Below are 19,345 nucleotides of genomic sequence, written 5' to 3'. Positions count from 1 at the left end.
TCCTTCCCCAGGGTCTGCGGTCCTCTCTGGGACCCCTTCCTGTCAGCCCGGAGAACCTCTGCGTTTCTCCTAATGCGGACCTGCTGGCAGCTTCTCTCGGCTTTCACGTGTCTGAAAATACATTCATTTCACTTTCACTTTGGGGTGGTCACTGTTTTGCTAGAACTGCATTCTAGGTTAAGAACTTTTGTCTCTCACCAGGTTAGAGACGTTTTTCTGCCCACTTTGTAACAGGAAGTCCTCATTGTTATCATGCTTCCCTCGTCTTTGTCCCCTGCTGGCTGCTTTGCACACTTCCCTTTTCCCTTCCTGCTCAGAGGAGTGCCCTGGTGATTCTCTTTCTGGTTATCCTGTCGGGTTTCACAGAGTTCTTGGATCTGGAGATGGATGCTGTGGGCAAATTTGGAAATTTTTGGCTTTCTCAAACATTCTTCCGCCCCATCCTCCCTCTCCCCTCTGGACAGCGACTGCAGGCTCTCACCCGCTTGGCGCTTTCTGGCAGGTAAGGAAGGATGCACCCCTTCCAAAGGAGCTTTGCTTTCCATGCTTCAGTTTGGATAATGTATTAACGTGTTTTTGTACTCGCTAATCCTTTTTTGTATTGTTCAGACAATGAATTTTTTTTTCAGATATTGCAATTTTTATTTCTAAATTTACAATTGGTTCATTTTTTGGAGTTTTCCCTACCTCTTTTGAAATCCCCATTTTTTCACCCATTATTTCCATCTTTTCTTGTATATTATTCAATATAGTTATCCCACTTATTTTGAAGCCCTTCTCTGTAAATTCCAATGTCTGAGGCACCCCTTAATTTGTTTCTATTGGCTTTTTCCCTCTTGATTATGGGTCACATTTTTCATCTGTTCTGTGTCTAGTAAATCCCAATTCTGTGTCAGACGCTGTGGACGCCAGGTTACAGAGACTGAATTCTGTGCTCCTCCTGGGGAGAGAGCTGAGCTGGCAGGTGGGGTCACTCTGGTCCGCAGGCCTTGGCCCTCACCTTGTTAGGGTGGTTCTATTTTGCCTGTGATCCTGGTGGATAAGCTTCAGTCCCGGGATACTGTCCCTTTACTTAAGGGTTGGTTTTTCCAGGGTGTCCGCAGCAGCCTGAGGTGTCAATCAAACCCACTGAAGATGATGGGACTTGAACTCAGCTGCCTGCCCGGCCCTGAGAATTGCTGAGGTCTCCACTCAGCTGTGTGCCTTCTAGTGGTTTCCTTCCGGCAGGTCATTGGTATCTCTCCTCGTGCGTGTTGAGGTCAGCAGCCAGCCAAGGTTAGGAGAGGGTTTGGTAAGCAGATTTGGGGAATTCCTCCACATGACTTCCTCTTTTTAAGGATTTTCCACCCCACTCTCCTGCTGCTCTGGTAGCCTGCACCTCTGACACCAAGTCCCGAACTAGTAAGACAGCCTCCTTCTGCTTTAGCCATGCTCTGCCTGCGTCATACGGGCTGGCAGGGCCCAGGAGCAAGTCAGGGCAGCTGGGTCGTATTCCGGGTGGCTCCCTTCTCTTACGGTTCACCCCACACGCAGTTCTGCCTGCTTTTAGTTCACTCTCCTTTGCCTTCAAATAGTTGTGTTTTCACAGATACTCTGGAGTTCATTATAGTTAATATGATGTAAGCTATCTTCCAATTATCAGGTGCTAGAAGTCTGAAGGGTGAGGTTTTCTTTTTAGCACTTCATTCCACCTCCCTGAAGAGGTGGCATTTGAGAAGAGAACAGAAAGACACGAATCAGATGTGCAATATTTCAGGTGGGAGTCTTACAGAAAGAGGAAGAGATCTTGGCGGGTTTGAGAAAAGCAAGGAGACCAGGGGTCAGAGAATAGTGAAGAAGATCCTGGATAGGAGCCAGTATGAAAGGTGTGGACTGTACAGGAACACTGGCATCCACTCCTGCACCAAGCAGGACATCAGTGTGCACGTGCAGGTGCACTGGCACCTGCCCCTGACTTCACATCCTCTGTGCCACTGAAGTGACCCTCTAACAGGCCTCTGCCTTCCATGCACCTCCTCCACCCCAAAACAGCAGGCTCACATGTCTAAAGCTTAGCCCTGGTCACATCCATCTCCCGCTCCCAAAACCTTTCCCTGGATGTCTGTCTTTTACCTTTTACTCCCGAACAAAGTCTATGCCTAGGAAGTATGCAAAGCCGCGATCTGGCTGACATGCTGCAACATCTTTCATTATCCCTCTGCCCTCTGGTCAAACTGGGAATGCTCTCCTTACCTACACGTGATGCATTTATGTCCCACCTCTATGGTAGCTCTTACAATGATCTCTCAGCTGTGACGGGCATCCCTGTGTATCTGTTTGCACCTTCTCATTCAGGCCTATTATTTTCCCTTTTGAACAATCATTTTCTCCCGAAGGAAATTTCATGCCAACATGGAGGAACAAACCCTCACATGAAGTGCTGACATTCTCCATCCTTGGTCACATGTACCGAGGTCTCAGGCAGGAGAGAAATGCTGCCCAACTCCCCGACACCACTCTTCACCCTCATCCATTAGAGGACTTTCCACACTTTCTCTGCCTTCTCAGGCGTGGTTCTGCACCAAATTCCTCTCAGAATAAAGGCTGTCAAATTGATTTCCACTAAAGGATCACTAATAAGAAAAAGCACCTCTCAAGTCTTTGAAAGACTTGCATTTTAATGAGATTCCAAGTTTCATACAAAAGGAACAAGTTTCTTTACAGTGGAATTCTAGCGTCGGGGCGCCATGGCGTGGTGAGTTGTGTGGGTACGTTCTGAGCCTTTGTGAAGTCCAGGAGGCAGGAGGGGTCTTTCTCCTCCATGGCCAGGCTGCACTGGGGTCAAAAGACTGCAAGGCCTCCCAAGCCTGAACGTTCCCAAGCAGCAGCAGGATGCCTGCCAACGTTCTGGGAATCTAGCATTCTCGGGGCCACACTGACCTACTGAGTCAGATGCTGGGGGAGGAGGGGCCCCCAACAACCTGTGTTTTAACTAATCTTCCAGGTGCCTCTGATGCAGGGTCAAGCGTGAGAACCACAGGCTGCTACCTCCCAGAGACCTCCATGCTCCAACCTCTGACTCCAAGGGCTTCCCCTGAGTGTGAAGGAGAAGCACCCCCTCCTCGCCTGGGACAGGCCACTCTGCCTTTACTCCAAATCCTCTCTTCACCTCCAGGCCCCAGGCATGAAGCCCCAGACCCGCAGCTTTCCCGGCACCCGTGAGCCTGGCCACGGACCCTTGATGGACAGTCCTCTGTCCCGAGCATCACCAGAGCATCACCAGAACCAAAGCCTGGGCCATGCTAGACTCTTGCTCAGCATTTGGAGGTATGTGTAGGGCAGGCGATCATGGCTAACACCTGCACAGTCTTCAGGATGCGTCAGGCACCCCCTAAGTGATTCCCATCACAAGGGTCAGGTAGGCAAGACCCCAGGCCGCTGGTCAGAGCCGCAGGCTCGCGAGGCCCTCCCTGCCTGGGGGAGCACGTGGTGGAATCCATGCATTTCCTAAGCAGAGCTGAAGCCCACAGAACTCAGCAGCTGGTGTGGCATCTGGGGTCCCATGGCTGGGCGTGGGCTGGGATGTTTGCCAGCTGCCACCCGGCCAGCTCCCTGTCAACCCCTCCAGGCCCAGGAGGTCCCTGGGACGGAGGGACCCAACCCAGCAAGGGGGCGTACCCTAGCCAAGGGTGGACAGGCAGGATCCCAGGAGTCAGATCCGACTCATCATCCAGGCCTGGGTCATACTTGCTCCTCCATGAAGCCTCCTGATGACAGGCATTTGTGGGGCCCCACCTTTCTGCATGAGCCTGTGTCCCCTTGCTGGTGCCTCGAAGGCAGTGGTCCTCGGGGATGCACAGTGAACACCTGAGCACCCTATTGCCATGTGCATATTGACCTCCATCTGCACAGTGGCCCCCAAGGGCAGGATGCATCTTCCCCACATTCTCATCCACATGCCATTTTCCATGGGCCAAGGCGGGGGCTGGATCAAGGCAGACAGCTGCCATGTACCCAGGGTCCCCCCCACCCAGGCCGCCTCGGCTCCGGCTGTGGAAAACAGCGCTCCTTCCGCCCACCTCTCCTCGTTTCCCTTTCCCGTCTTCTGGGATACCCTCCACAAAGGACCAGTCCAGCATCCGGCCTTCAAGTGCAAAGGACCCTCCACTGACAAGCATTCCAAACAGTCCTTTGGCAGACAGATGCCACAGAGGTGTGCGCAAGAAATTCGAGATATCCTCTGCACGTCTCCCAGTTCTACCCTCGCATCTGCGGCGGATCGTGCCTCCTCCTTGGGCCCACTCCAGCCTGTTCTGAGCGGACCCATCCCTCAGCCTGTGCATCTGGGGCCACAAGCATTGGCACCTGCCCGATCCTCTCTGGGTGGACCTCTGGAGTGTGGACCCCTGGTCCAGGTTCCTTGGATGCACCTAAGCTCATCGTGAGCAGGACGTCCTTCCCGTGCAGCTGCCCACTTGCCAGCGCAGAGCTGTACACCCAGCAGGTGCTCGACACTTAGAGATGTTCAGTGGTTAATGTCAGGGGTGTGATGCCCTGCACCTGGGGTCACTCGGCTGGACACTGGGGGTACAGGGTTATTCCACAACACAGATGCCGAGGCTCCGGCACCCCGTGCTGCTCATGCATGATCTCACTTGACCCCACAACCCAGCGAAGCACCAACTATCTCTACTACAGATGGGAAAACCGGGAACTCGGTCTTTCACTTAATGACCTGTTTCCATGCAACAGGGGCTAAGAAACTTCCCTAAGGCCTCAGAGTTGATGAGGTGGCATGTCCAGTACACACGTCACCGGCGCTATAGCTGGCAGCCCCGACAGTGCCCCTTCCTGGGCTTCTCACGTGTGTGTAATCCCGTCCTGGGATGGGAGCTGGACACAGTGATTTGCTTCTAAGCGAGAGAACATGGCAAAGGAGATGGGTCATCACTTCCATGGTGAGGGTATTAGTTGCCACCTGGCAGAAGCCCACACAGCAAGGCCCTGAGAGTGGCCTCCCACCAACAGCCAGTGAAGACCTAAGGCCCTCAGTCCAACAGCACTCAGGGAACTGGATCCGGCCAACAGCTGGGTGAGAAAGCTTGAAAGCAGATCCTTCCCCAGTTGAGCCTCCTGATGAGACTGTAGCCATGGCTGAGAGCGTGAGAGATCCCGAAGTGAGAACCCAGGTAAGCCGCATCTAAATTCCTGGCCCTCAGAAACTCAAGATAGTACACTTGTGTCATTTTGAATCTCTACATTTTGGGGCAACTCATTATGTAGCAATAAGTAATACAAATGCTAAAAGAGGCGTTCTTAACAGGTCTCCCGTAACTGGAGTGTTTTGCACAGTAATGAGCATTAGGCGCTCTCACTGTAGTGGCTTCCAGTTTGAAAATGAATTTGAGGAAGTTCCAAAGGGTAGCGAGATTCTTACGCTGTTGAACGTTGTCAGCTGCAACGTATGCCTGGGAACTGGACTTCTCCCAAACCTACGTGACGCTCATTTGGAAATTGGGGGGTGGGGGGAGGGAAAGGATGATTTGTGCCTGTGGCTTTTGTTGAAGTATTTACTCCTGGGAGAGTCCAGGGAAGTGAGATTTTTCTGGCTGGGCACAAACACAGACCCAGTACCCAGAGAGGCTGGCAGGTCATCACGCTGGACTGGGGCGGAACAAGGTGCCCTGCATCTTTCCAGCTTGTGGCAGGGGAGCCGGAAGGAGTCCCCACTTCCACCAGCACCCTTCCACTGAGGCCCTTGTCACTCTGTTTTGGGTGGATCCTTTGGTTGTTTCTTCTCTTCCGTGGGAACTGTCCTCATGATCCAATCACATTTGCAAGATTGTTCAATAGACTGGTGATTACTTTTTTTTTACATATATATATTTTTTATTAAGGTATTATTGATATACACTCTTATGAAGGTTTCACATAAAAAAACAATGTGGTTACTACATTTATACATGTTATCGAGTCCCCCCCAAACCCATTGGCATCACTGTCCATCAGTGCAGTAAGACGCCACAGAGTCACTACTTGCCTTCTCTGTGCTACACTGTCTTCTCCATGATCCCCCCACACCATGTGTGCCAAACATAATGCCCCTCAATCCCCTTCTCCTTCCCTCCCCACCCGCCCTCCCCACCCCCTCCCCTTTGGTAACTGCTAGTCCCTTCTTGGGTTCTGTGATTCTGCTGCTGTTTCGTTCCTTCAGTTTTGCTTTGTTGTTATACTCCACAAATGAGGGAAATCATTTGGTACTTGTCTTTCTCCGCCTGGCTTATTTCACTGAGCATAATATCCTCCAGCTCCATCCATGTTGTTGCAAAATGGTAGGATTTGTTTCTTTCTTATGGCTGAATAGTATTTCGTTGTGTATATGTACCACCTCTTCTTTATCCATTCATCTACTGATGGACACTTAGGTTGCTTCCATATTTTGCCTATTGTAAATAGTGCTGCAATAAACATAGGGGTGCGTATGTCTTCTTGAATCTGAAAAATTATATTCTTTGGGTAAATTCCTAGGAGTGGAATTCCTGGGTCAAGGGGTATTTTTTTTTTAGTTTTTTGAGGAACCTCCATATTGCTTTCCACAGTGGTTGAACTAGTTTACATTCCCACCAGCAGTGTAGGAGGGTTCCCTTTTCTCTGTATCCTCGCCAGCATTTGTTGTTTTTAGTCTTTTTGATAATGGCCATCCTAACTGGTGTGAGGTGATATCTCATTGTGGTTTTCATTAGCATTTCCCTGATAATTAGTGATGTGATGCATCTTTTCATGTGCCTGTTGGCCATCTGAATTTCTTATTTGGAGAATTGTCTGTTCATATCTTCTGGCCATTTTGTAATCAGGTTATTTGCTTTTTGGGTGTTGAGGCATGTGAGTTCTTTATATATTTTGGATGTTAACCCCTTGTCGGATCTGTCATTTACAAATACATTCTCCCATACTGTAGGATGCCTTTTTGTTCTGCTGATGGTGTCCTTTGCTGTACAGAAGCTTTTTAGTTTGATGTAGTCCCATGTGTTCATTTTTGTTTTTGTTTCCCTTGTTCAAGGAGATGCATTCAGAAAAAAGTTGCTCATGTTTATATTCAGGAGATTTTTGCCTATGTTGTCTTCTAAAAGGTTTATGGTTTCATGACTTACATTCAGGTCTTTGATGCATTTCAAGTTTACTTTTGTGTATGGGGATAGACAATAATCCAGTTTCATTCTCTTACATGTAGCTGTCCAGTTTTGCCAACACCAGCTGTTGAAGAGGCTGTTGTTTCCCCATCAAATGTCCATGGCTCCTTTATTGTATAATAATTGACCATATATAGTTGGGTTTATATCAGGGTCCTCCAGTCGGTTCCATTGGTCTATGGGTCCGTTCTTGTGCCAGTACTAAATTGTCTTGATTACTGTGGCTTTGTAGTAGAGCTTGAAGTTGGGGAGCATCATCCCTTCTGCTTTATTTTCCTTCTCAGGATTGCTTTGGCTATTCGGGGTCTTTTGTGGTTCCATATGAATTTTAGAGTGATTTGCTATAGTTCGTTGAAGAATGCTGTTGGTATTTTGATAGGGATTGCATTGAATCTGTAGATTGCTTTAGGCAGGATGGCCATTTTGAAAATATTAATTCTTCCTATCCATGAGCACAGGATGTGTTTCCATTTATTGGTATCTTTAATTTCTCTCATGAGTGTCTTGTAGTTTTCAGGGTATAGGTCTTTCACTTCCTTGGTTAGGTTTATTGCTTGGTATTTTATTCTTTTTGATGCAATTGTGAATGGAATTGTTTTCCTGATTTCTCTTTCTGCTGTTTCATTGTTAGTGTATAGGAAAGCAACAGATTTCTGTGTGTTAATTTTGTATCCTGCAACTTTGCTGAATTCAGATATTAGATCTAATAGTTTTGGAGTATTCTTTAGGGTTTTTATGTACAATGTCATGTCATCTGCAAACAGGGACAGTTTTAACTTCTTCTTTACCAGCCTGGATGCCTTTTATTTCTCTGTGTTGTCTGATTGCAGTGGCGAGGACCTCCAGTACTAAGTTGAATAAAAGCGGAGATAGTGGGCATCCTTGTCTTGTTCCTGATCTTAAAGGAAAAGCTTTCAGCTTCTTGCTGTTAAGTATGATGTTGGCTGTGGGTTTGTCATATATGGCCTTTATTATGTTGAGGTACTTGCCCTTTATGCCCATTTTGTCGAGAGTTTTTATCATAATGGATGTTGAATTTTGTTGAATGCTTTTTCAGCATCTATGGAGATGATCATGTTTTTTGTCCTTCTTGTTGTTGATGTGGTGGATGATGTTCATGAATTTTCTAACCCATCCTTTCATCCCTGAAATAAATCCTACTTAATCATGATGAATGATCTTTTTGATGTATTTTTGAATTTGGTTTGCTAATATTTTGTTGAGTATTTTTGCATCTATGTTCATCAGGGATATTGGTCTGTAATTTTCTTTTTTTGTAGTGCCTTTTCCTGGTTTTGGTATTAGAGTGATGTTGGCCTCGTAGAATGAGTTTGGGAGTATTCCCTCCTCTTCTACTTTTTGGAAAACTTTAAGGAGAATGGGTATTAGGTCTTCACTAAATGTTTGATAAAATTCAGCGGGGAAGCCATCTGGTCCAGGGGTTTTGTTCTTAGGTAGTTCTTTGATTACCAATTCAATTTTGTTGCTAGTAATTGGTCTGTCCCAATGTTCAGATTTTCTGTTTCTTTTTGGGTCAGCCTTGGGAGGTTGTGTTTTTCTAGAAAGTTGTCCATTTCTTCTAGGTTATCCAGTTTGTTAGCATATAATTTTCATAGTATTCTCTAATAATTCTTTGTATTTCTGTGGTGTCTGTAGTGATTTTTCCTTTCTCATTTTTGATTCTGTTTATGTGTGTAGACTCTCTTTTTTTCTTGATAAGTCTGGCTAGGGGTTTATCTATTTTGTTTATTTTCTCAAAGAACCAGCTCTTGCTTTTATGGATTCTTTCTATTGTTTAATTCTTCTCAATTTTATTTATTTCTGCTCTCATCTTTATTATGTCCCTCCTTCTACTGACTTTGGGCCTCATTTGTTCTTCTTTTTCTAGTTTCATTAATTGTGAGCTTAGACTGCTCATATGGGATTGTTCTTCTTTCCTGAGGTAGGCCTGTATTGCAATATACTTTCCTCTCAGCACAGCCTTTGCTGAGTCCCACAGATTTTGCGGTGTTGAATTCTTGTTGTCATTTGTCTCCATATATTGCTTGATCTCTGTTTCTATTTGGTCATTGATCCACTGGTTATTTAGGAGCATGTTGTTAAGCCTCCATGTGTTTGTGGGCTTTTTCATTTTCTTTGCATAATTTATTTCTAGTTTCATACCTTTGTGATCTGAGAAGCTGGTTGGTACAATTTCAATCTTTTTGAATTTACTGAGGCTCTTTTTGTGGCCTAGTATATGATCTATTCTTGAAAATGTTCCACATGCACTTGAGAAGAATGTGTATCCTGCTGCTTTTGGGTGTAGAATTCTGTAGATGTCTGTTAGGTCCTTTGGTTCTAATGTGTTGTTCAGTGCCTCTGTCTCCTTACTTATTTTCTGTCTGGTTGATCTGTCCTTTGGAGTGAGTGGAATGTTAAAGTCTCCTAGAATGAATGCATTGCATTCTATTTCTCCTTTTAATTCTGTTAGTATTTGTTTCACATATGTAGGTGCACCTGTGTTAGGTGCAAAGATATTTATAATAGTATAGGGGAGAGCCTAGTAAACATAATATTCTTCATGTAAGTGTAGATTAATGATAACAAAAAAAAAGAAAGAAAAGGGGGATTACTCCCTGATAGGATAAAACTAACTGTAAATTAATGATTAATGCATGCTTTAAGTATCCTTAATTTTGATCACTTAAAGGGTGCCAGATGATCGGCTATGGAAGTACATTTTTCTGATAATATTCCTTTCTCTTAAAAAAAAAAAGCAGTTCCTGTGTGGTGACCTCCAATGAGTTCTACATAATGGTGTAAAGGGCATATCAAAGTGTGGGCAAAGGGTCTGTTTGTGTTTATACAGAGGATCAAAGCCTAATTTGGCTACCCAGAAAATGAATAAGATACGATATGAAGAAGAACTTCCAACATCAGCACTCTCTGGAAGAGTCATACCAGAAGATGATCATCAAAAAACCCCAACAAAGATCCACGCACTGCTACAGCTGTAGATGCACTCATCCTACCAGTTCCTGGACTTGCCATGGGAATGAAGAAGGAGATATCTAAGCTGGCCTGTGCATACAGTAAAACAACAAATTTGACTGGATCTATACTGTTGGAACTCAACCAAGAATTAGGAGAAGTGCAAGTTGTAGCGCTCCAAAATCTTATGACTATAGACTATCTACTGTTAAAAGAACATATGGGATGTGAACAGTCCCCAGGAATGGGTTGTTTTAATTTGTCTGATTTCTCTCAGACTGTTCAAGCTCAGTTGGACAATATCCACCATATCATACATAAGTTTTCACAAATGCCTAGGGTGCCTAACTGGTTTTCTTGGTTTCACTGGAGATGGCTGGTAATTATAGGTCTGCTTTGGTTACGTAACTATACTCCTATTATGTTAATGTGTGCACGCAATTTAATTAATAGTTTAAAATCTATAAATGCTGAAGTTACTCTACAAGAAAATATGTCAAAGAAATAATCAATCTTCCCATGTTTTCTTCCGCCTGCTACTTCTATAGCTTTTCTTCTTCCTTCCTAATTACAACCCTTAAATAGAGTTTGTGCCTCATATTGAACTTACCGAGTATCATAATTCTTCCAAGTGGTAAAGATACCTCAAGACAAATGCTGGGCATAGAAGCCACAGGGCATAAATCTGCAAAGAAGTAAAAAGCTAACCTTTTCAAACAATAAGGCTTCTCTCTCACTTACCAACTTTACATTTCCCTGTATGGCCCCGGAAGATGACTGGTTAGCCAGAGATGGGTAAGATTCCTCAAGGGAGGAACAACCTAAGACAGGCACAGTCACAGGGGGGCCATCAGGTGAGAAATTGGGGATCAACAGAGGTGAGGCTTAGAACCTCACCCCCCCTGTTCTGAGAGAAATCTTCTGCATACGTGGATGTTTTATTGCCCTTGTCTAGCTTGGATTAACACATAGTCTACAGGCACACACCTGATCATCTACATTTGCTCTCTTACAACACTAAACTATGTTTTCTACCTTTATCTTGCATCTACCTACCACATCAGCATTTTATTTAAAAAAATAATAATAATAATAATAAGGGAGAAATGTGGGATTCACATATAAATCAAGTATAAAAATCAAACGAATATTCATATTTGACCTAATTGTTTATAGTTCATAATGTGTGATTAAAACTGAAAGTTTCTGTGATGACTGCCCTTGCACTGTTCACCATGTAAGAACTTATTCACTATGTAAGAATTTGTTCACCATGTAAGAACTTGTTCATTATGCTTCAGAAGATTGAAGACTGATGAGAATTAGGCTTGGGGTGGATTAATGATTGTGCATTGAGCATTGAGTCCCCTATACAGAATTTTATTGTGTTAACAACCATTTGATCAATAAATATGAGAGATGCCCTCTCAAAAAAAAAAAAGATATTTATAATAGTTATATCCTCTTGTTGGAGTGACCCCTTTGTCATTATGTAATGTCCTTCTTTGTCTCTTATGACTTTATTTGAAAGTCTATTTTGTCTGATACAAGTACTGCAACACCCACCTTTTTCTCCCTATTAGTTGCATGAAATATCTTTTTCCATCCCTTCACTTTTAGTCTGTCTATGTCTTTGGGTTTGAAGTGAGTCTCTTGTAGGCAGCATGTAGCTGGGTCTTGCTTTTTTATCCATTCAGTGACTCTGTGTCTTTTGATTGGTGCATTCAGACCATTTACATTTAGGGTGATTATCGATAGGTATGTACTTATTGCCATTGCAGGCTTTAGATTCATGGTTACCAAAGGTTCAAGGGTAACTTCCTTACTATCTAAGAGTCTAACTTAACTCACTTAGTACGCTATTACAAACACAATCTAAAGGTTCTTTTTTTTCCCCTCCTTTTCTTCCTCCTCCATTCTTTATATATTAGGTATCATATTCTGTACTCTTTGTCTGTCCCTTTTTATTACCACTGCTGACAGCGATTTAACCTTAGGAACACTTCCATCTATAGCAGTCCCTCCAAAATACCCTGTAGAGGTGGTTTGTGGGAGGTAAATTCTCTCAGCTTTTGCTTATCTGGAAATTGTTTAATCCCTCTTTCAAATTTAAATGATAATCTTGCTGGGTATAGTATTCTTGGTTCCAGGCCCTTCTGTTTCACTGCATTAAATACATCATGCCACTCCCTTCTGGCCTGTAAGGTTTCTGTTGAGAAATCTGATGTTAGCCTGATGGGTTTTCCTTTGTAGGTGATCTTTTTTCTCTCTCTAGCTGCCTTTAATACTCTGTCCTTGTCTTTGATCTTTGCCATTTTAATTATTATATGTCTTGGTGTTGTCCTCCTTGGGTCCCTTGTGTTGGGAGATCTGTGCACCTCCATGGCCTGAGAGACTATCTCCTTCCCCAGATTGGGGAAGTTTTCAGCAATTACCTCCTCAACGACACTTTCTATCCCTTTCTCTCTCTCTTCTTCTTCTGGTACCCCTATAATATGAATATTGTTCTGTTTGGTTTAGTCACACAGTTCTCTCAATATTCTTTCATTCCTAGAGACCCTTTTTTCTTTCTGTGTCTCAGCTTCTTTTTATTCCTCTTCTCTAATTTCTATTTCATTTATTGTCTCCTACACCGTATGTAATCTGCTTTTAGTACCCTCCATTGTGTTCCTCAATGATTCGATCTCCATCCTAAATTCATTCCTGAGTTCTTGAATATTTATCTGTACCTCCAGGAGCATGTTAATGATTTCTATTTTGAAATCTCTTTCAGTAAGATTTATTAGTTCAGTCTCACTTGACCCTTTTCCTGGGGTTGTTGAGATTTTGCTATGAACCAGGTTCCTTTGATGCTTCATATTTGTATGTGGCGCCCCCTAGTGCCCAGAAGCTCTACTCTCTGGAGCTGCTCAGCCCCTGGAGTGATGGCGGGGGTCGCAGGGAAATGGTGCTGATATCTGGGGGGAGGAAAGAGCTGTTTCCTGCTTCCCAGCTGCTATGCCTGTCTCCACTGCCAGAACCAGTGGGCTGAACACACAGGTATAAGCCTCTATGCTTTGTGTTTGTAGCTGCTGTAGGCGGGGCTTCCCTCTGGCTGGCCTGACACCAGGGCAGGGTTTGCCAGTTTGTGAGTCAGGTGCAGGCTGGCCGGGAGGAAGGTGCAGCAGGCTGCATATCATGGTGGGGGCCTTGGAGCTACATAGCCAGCCGGGGAGCTGGAGCACCTGAAGATCGTGAAAGCTCCCAAGCTGCTGGGCAGAGTGCACCCAGACAATTCTGTTTACCTGTCCTTTCTCCTGAGCAGCAAGCTCTGTGCAATCCTTGCCCCTTTAGCAGCCCTTTCGCTGTTAGGAAGTCTCAGACTGCCCGGCCGCATCAGCCAGATATGGGTCACTGTTCTCCACAAGCGGCTGGAATCTCAGTCTCTCCAAGTATTCTGCCCATGTTAGCTTTCCAACCCCACTAATCTCCAGGGCACCATGCAATGTAGGTTTGTGCTCCCAGAGCAGATCTCCAGGGCTGGGTGTTCAGCAGTCCTAGGCCTCCACACTCTCCCTGCTCCTTTTCTCTTCCTCCAGCCAGTGAGCTGGTGTGGGGGAGGGGCTCGAGTCCCTCTGGATCAAGGCTTTGGTACATTATCCCATTCCGTGAGGTCTGTTCTTTCCTCCAGGTGTATGCAGTCTGGCACAGCCCTCTTTCCTGTTGCTCTTTCAGGATTAGTTGTATTAACTACATTTTCATATTATATGAGATTTTAGGAGGAGGTCTTTGTCTCACCTCTCACGCTGCCATCTTTAATCCTAGTCCTCTGGTGATTACTTTTTAATACTCCAGACACATTTCATTAGGTTAGAAATATTTAAATCTTATTGCAACATCCACACGCATTATATATTTTATATTTGGCATTGATTTTCTATGTATTATATATTTACATTTTATCCATGTATATAAACTGTATATAACTGTGTGCAAACACACCTCTAACTTTATTCACTGTGGCTTCTTGGAACCCCATTGGTCAGTTTTTAGCATCTGAATTCATCGCAGATATTGGTTCAGCCCACTTTATGCTGTGATTAGCGACTGAAGACGGTGGGGCCTCCACCTGTGAAGTCTGGGTGGGTGGGATGCGCATGGTTGTATCTGCAGTGGTTTGAAAGCCCCCTGATTGATCGCAAATTCCTGTGGGGATGCGGATGCAAGAGTCTTTGAACACAGCAGATTCTAGTGGCTGCCCATGTCCCAGGGGTCTGGTTTCCGCCTAGGGTTGAATGTAGAATGTGTATATTTAGGAAATTCCGCAGGTGAGTTCAATGGGTAGCCAGGTTAGGAATCCACCAGTGAACGAACTTCAGTGCCCATCACCAGAAGGATCCATGTTATCCCAGCACATGGCAGGGGCTGCCAGAGAAGGTGAGCTTCCTGCTCTTAGCTCTGGGGTCAGAGACAGGGCCCCTCCCCAGTGGAGAATGAACCTGAGACCGCCCTCATCTTCCAGGGCCAGCACCAGGGCACTCCTCCTGTAACCCTGAGTCACCCCAGCCCATGGCACAAAGCAATTTGTGAAAGTCACCTTCTCTCCCCCTTCCCCTTCCCCACTAAAGAGCAGGTTGAGCCTGCCTGAGGCTCTTTTCAGGCTCTCTGGTCCATCACCGTGCAGCTTCTCATGTTGCTGTCCCATCCTACAAATGGGTGGACGGAGCTCCGAGCAGCAAATTCCTCAACGCCATGGCAGGGCATCGGTGATTTCTGAGCCTGGGTCATGGGGATGCCTGCTGTCATTCTGTTCTCCCCATCACACCTTAGCTGTGTCTCAGCACACGCATGTGTGCAAGCATGTGTGCATGTGCTCTGGGGCCCTCATCCATAACCCAGGGCCTCCTTGAGTCTCCCTCTATTCACCTCTTAATGCTCAGCAGACCCTGTGGACTCCATGTTTGCAATGTTGTTTTGGCCTGTTCTCGCTGTGTCCACACACGGCCACCTCCCACCGGCTGACTGCAGACGTCAGTTCACTGGCCGCCGACTCTTGTTCTAACACAGGCCCAGGAGAGAGCCAGCCAAAATGTAGGGCACGTGGCACACACCCTGTTGAGGCCCGCAGCTGTCTCTTCAGGCAGTGGAAGAAGGTGGCTCCGCAGCCCAGCAGCCCAGCCGGCTGGTCCCTGCCTGCCTTCTGCCTTCCCTCCCTTGGCTTTGCTCAGGCCACGCTGGCCTCCTCCCCAACTGCGGGGCACCATCCCGCCTCACAGCCTTTGTCCCCGGATGGCCCGCCTGTTGGCACTGTGGGGCACATTCTCCCCGCCTGCAAAGGCCGCAGGCTTTCCTTCTGTTGTTGTAGACATGGTTCCCGCATTCAGGGGCCAAGTCTACCATCTTTTAGGGTCTCTGAGCCCAGAGCATGTCCGTCCAGCTCGAGCACGTCCCAGAACCGTCTGGAGGCCTGCAGTGGAGCCGAGGGTCTGCATGTCCGCCAAGGGCATGATGCTGGCCCGAGAGCTGCACTTTGGGAAACACTGGTCTGGGACTTGCCATGTGACCAATGGTCCCCCACACCAGTGTCTTAAAAGACAAAAACGTGTTTCTCTGTCAGGCTGCAAGATCACTGCAGGTCGGCTGGGGACACCCTCTGGGCCTGCTGGTCATGCAGCTGCTCCGTGGAACGCGGCTGGTGGCACGCAAGAGGGAACCACTACTTGAGAGTGGAAGAGCCACGCGTCACTTTTGATCAGATCGTCAGCCAGAACGAGCCTCAGGCCCCAGGCGGCCCGCGGCACCGGGAGTGATTCCTCTGTGCCCCTGGGCTGCGGGCAGGCCCGCCTCAGGGCACTGGCTGGGCGGGTGAGAGGGAGCCCCACACGCTCTCCAGGCCTGGATGCCCAAGGATTGTGGGGACTCCCCAGGAAGCCTTCTGGGCTGGCGCCTGCCCACATCCTAACAGCCCCCCAGGAACAACCCTGTCGGCGTGCAGGCCCGCGGTCACCTTCCGTCCTCCTCCTGTGACCACCGCCGGCATGTGAGTTTCCGCGGTCCCACGGCTGTGCTCACACATCAGCCGAACACAGGGGGAAGGCCCTGGTCACATGTAAGAAGACAGCCAGTCACATTCCTTTATGTTGGAAACAGTCAACTTGATTTATTGAGAAACGATTACAATTATTCATCTGTTACACAGGCTTAAAATATTTTAAAACACCCTTTCCTGGGCATCACAGTTACGAACATGTCTGTGGGATCTTCAGGAAATGTACAGGGTGTCATTTTTGACATTCTGTTTTAGAGGGTCTCGTGTCCTAGAATCTCTACCATAGGTTTTCTGTTTACCATTTTCTTTTTCTTTTCTTCAACACGTGTCCAATGATACAGGTGAAAAAAAATAAAATTACGCCAAAAGAAATTTCTGCAAATATGAGAAGTAGTTTTATTGCAATATACCGTATGTGGTCTGGGGAGAACGGGACAGACATATCTTGACTTCAGTACAAATTACAACAGCTTTGAAGGGCCCAGCAGAGGCAGAAAATGACAGAATAGGAGACAGGAGGGATGAGAAGTCACAACAGAATCACATGACCTAGATGGAACCCTCAGGGCACGCGTGACAATCCTCACATATGGCTTTTTGTTGAAGAGATGAATGAGAAAGTCACGGCTCTGGTACGGAGATTGAAAGAATCTTGGAGCCCGACATTTCTTTGGTGAGAGCAAGACTCGTTTTTCATGGCAATTCGGGGTGTCCTTGTGAGTGGGGTGTCGTCCTCCTGGCTGGCTTTGCTGCGGTCTCCCAGTTTCTGACAGGCAGGTAGGTGGAGTGCAGCACCAGAACTGTAGGGGGGTCACAGCTCCTCTTGAGGAGGCTGCACGGGGTCCTGGGGGGCCCAGCTGGTTTCTCCCATCGCGGAAGGAAAGGGCATTGCAGTGGGCAGCTTTTCACAGTAAAGGGATCGCCTTTCTGCGCCCGCCCCTTGGTCCTCCGCCCGTGGAAGGCAGCCCCTTGCCCCCCTCAGGGAGAGGGAGCCGCACCCAGACGGAGCCCTGTCAGCCCCGCGCCCCGCGTGTCTGCAGGTGGACTCCAAACTGCGCTCAGGAGAGAGGAGCCCCGCTGCAGCCCTGGAGACGCTCGCAGAGCTCGCGGCCCACGGCTGTCTGCCGAGGCCACGCGGGAGGCAGCCCGGCTGGCAGCTTCAGCTCAGTTCTTGGACAAACACAGAAATTAGCACCACAGACACTCGGCAGCCACATACCGTTACACTGCGGCCAACGCGGAAAGTGTCTCTGCATTTTGTGTGTTTGTTTTCCAATCACAGGAGCGCACCCTGATATTCACAACGGGCTTGGGTGGCCTCCCTGTGATCCGGGAAGGGAAATGACATGCGTTTACGTTACTGTCCTGGGCAAAAACTCAGACTAGGGAGGCAGTACCGAGGATCAAGAAAGGTGGGAGAACGAGGCACAGCCAGGCACCCCCAGTGTCACCGTCAGGAGCTCTTAAAACAGATAGCACCACAAGAGAAGTGTACAAATAAGCACCAAGTTTCATTTAATTATCCTCTACAGAAAATGTGGTTTCCCTGCCCTGGACATTCTCCCATCATAGCTCTGTAGGAAGAAAAACGGAAAAAAGGAAGCAATTAAAATTAATTTAAGTCTGCGTTTTAATCTGAGTGCATGTAGAAAAGGCAACGTACACAATTCTTTTTTTCCTCCCTATTCAGAAAAAAGAAAAATCCAGAGCTAATCAAAAAAATGGTCTAGAAAGGGGTTCTGCCACCTGTTTTTCAGACAGCGGTGTGAACTCTTGCTGCCCTGGGCACGTCTCCAATTCGTCGCACATTCTTGACCAGGGAGGGGCTGGAGGCTTCCCATTTCTGATCGTGATGGGACTGCACCCCAGGACGCCCCCCACTTTCTTCCCATTTTCTCTATGGGACTGAGGTTGGCTTTACATGCGTGATTGAAAGTCAGGGACACTGAACATTTATGACAATACAATACAAATATTTACTTAAAACTCACAAAAACAAAAGCACCTTTAATCCATCGGAAAGGCACATGCAGAATGACATCTGGCCCATCGTGAATGGATCGTGTAGTTGGAAACCGGGGCTCGGCGGGGTGGGGGTGACCTTTACGGGGCTTACCTCGGAACATTTTTTGAAGGTCAAGGAAATACACATCTCCTCGTTGAATTTTTTTAAAAAGCGATCTCCAAATTCCGCAGCCCGCCCCCAGCCCTGTGAACTACCCAGGAGTGTGACCTGGGAGCTGGGCGGCCGTAAGTGTGGGCCGTCCCCTGCCCTGGGAGTGCGGTGTAGACAGAACGGGCTGGAGAAAGCGGCACTCGGCCATCTAGGTCATGTGATTCGGCTCCGGGGTGGGGCACACGCTTTCCCTTCGCTCCCTCTGAGTAGGGGGGCTAGCACAGTGCGGTGCCGAGGTGCAGACGAGGTCGGGGAGGGACGAGGGGCCTTCACTGTCCAGGACGCTCGCAGACGGCGCGCTGAGGTCACGAGGTTGCTCTTGGGGGCCGGGTCGCGGCTCCTAGCCCAGGAAGCAAGCCGGCCCCACTTCAAATCCAAATTTCTGGGATGCTTCACCGAAGTCGTTGAACATGATGTCCACGATGGGCACCTGCTCCACTTTGGGGGTGTCGATCTCCAGAACGGTCTTCTGATAGCCTTTCTTTGTCTGGGAAGGAGAAGGGCAGCCATTGTGGGAACGGGGCCTCTCGAGGCTCACCACCACCCTGCACACTGTGCCTGGCGCCAAAAACAAGCCCCATCCCTCCGGGCAGGTGGGCGAGGCAGTGTGCTGCCCAGAGCTGGCCAGTCTCCAGCGGTGGCCCAGGTCACCCTCCCCACAGTCCGGGAGGGGCTGTGACGTAGGGTTTGCAGCCCATTCAGAGCCCCTGCCCCCACTGCCATCTGGGACACCTCTAGGGCACTGTACGTGTGGGCCCCAAGGCAGCCCCGCCTGGACCACCTGCAGAGAACACAGATCTCACAGGAGCACCCAGATCAGGGGCCCCTTGCTCTGAAACGACAGATTCCAAGACAGCAAAGCCAGCTGCCTGCCCTGCTCTGGGTCCCACCCAGGAAGCAAGGAAGAGGACTCCACATTCACAGGTGCAAGGAGAGGAGGGAACCTCACCCTGTGTGGTCCAGAGGAGTAAGGGGTAAACAGAGACGCGGAGGGGGAGG

The 19,345-nt window shown here is 47.6% G+C and overlaps 1 protein-coding gene and 1 long non-coding RNA gene across 3 annotated transcripts in view; one reads left to right on the top strand and one right to left on the bottom strand.

Moving 5' to 3' along the window:
* The first annotated feature begins 247 nt into the window (after nt 1–247).
* On the top strand, nt 248–16,552 carry LOC130683062 (uncharacterized). The gene is made up of 3 exons (XR_008996688.1): nt 248–502; nt 3,155–5,168; nt 15,739–16,552. It is a non-coding gene; the product is annotated as an uncharacterized LOC130683062 (long non-coding RNA).
* COL5A1 (collagen type V alpha 1 chain) overlaps nt 16,256–19,345 on the bottom strand; it is a 151,050-nt gene continuing 147,960 nt past the window's right edge. For both annotated transcript variants that reach the window (XM_036901442.2, XM_036901443.2), the window contains exon 66: nt 16,256–18,833. In XM_036901442.2, coding sequence (XP_036757337.2) covers nt 18,687–18,833 — 147 coding nt within the window. In that variant the 3' untranslated portion in view covers nt 16,256–18,686. The remainder of the gene's footprint in view (nt 18,834–19,345) is intronic.

The sequence above is a fragment of the Manis pentadactyla genome, chromosome 3 (assembly GCF_030020395.1).
Source record: "Manis pentadactyla isolate mManPen7 chromosome 3, mManPen7.hap1, whole genome shotgun sequence".
Lineage (NCBI taxonomy): Eukaryota > Metazoa > Chordata > Mammalia > Pholidota > Manidae > Manis > Manis pentadactyla.
Note: the sequence above shows the minus strand (reverse complement) of the source record. Positions and strands in the feature narration are given on the sequence as shown.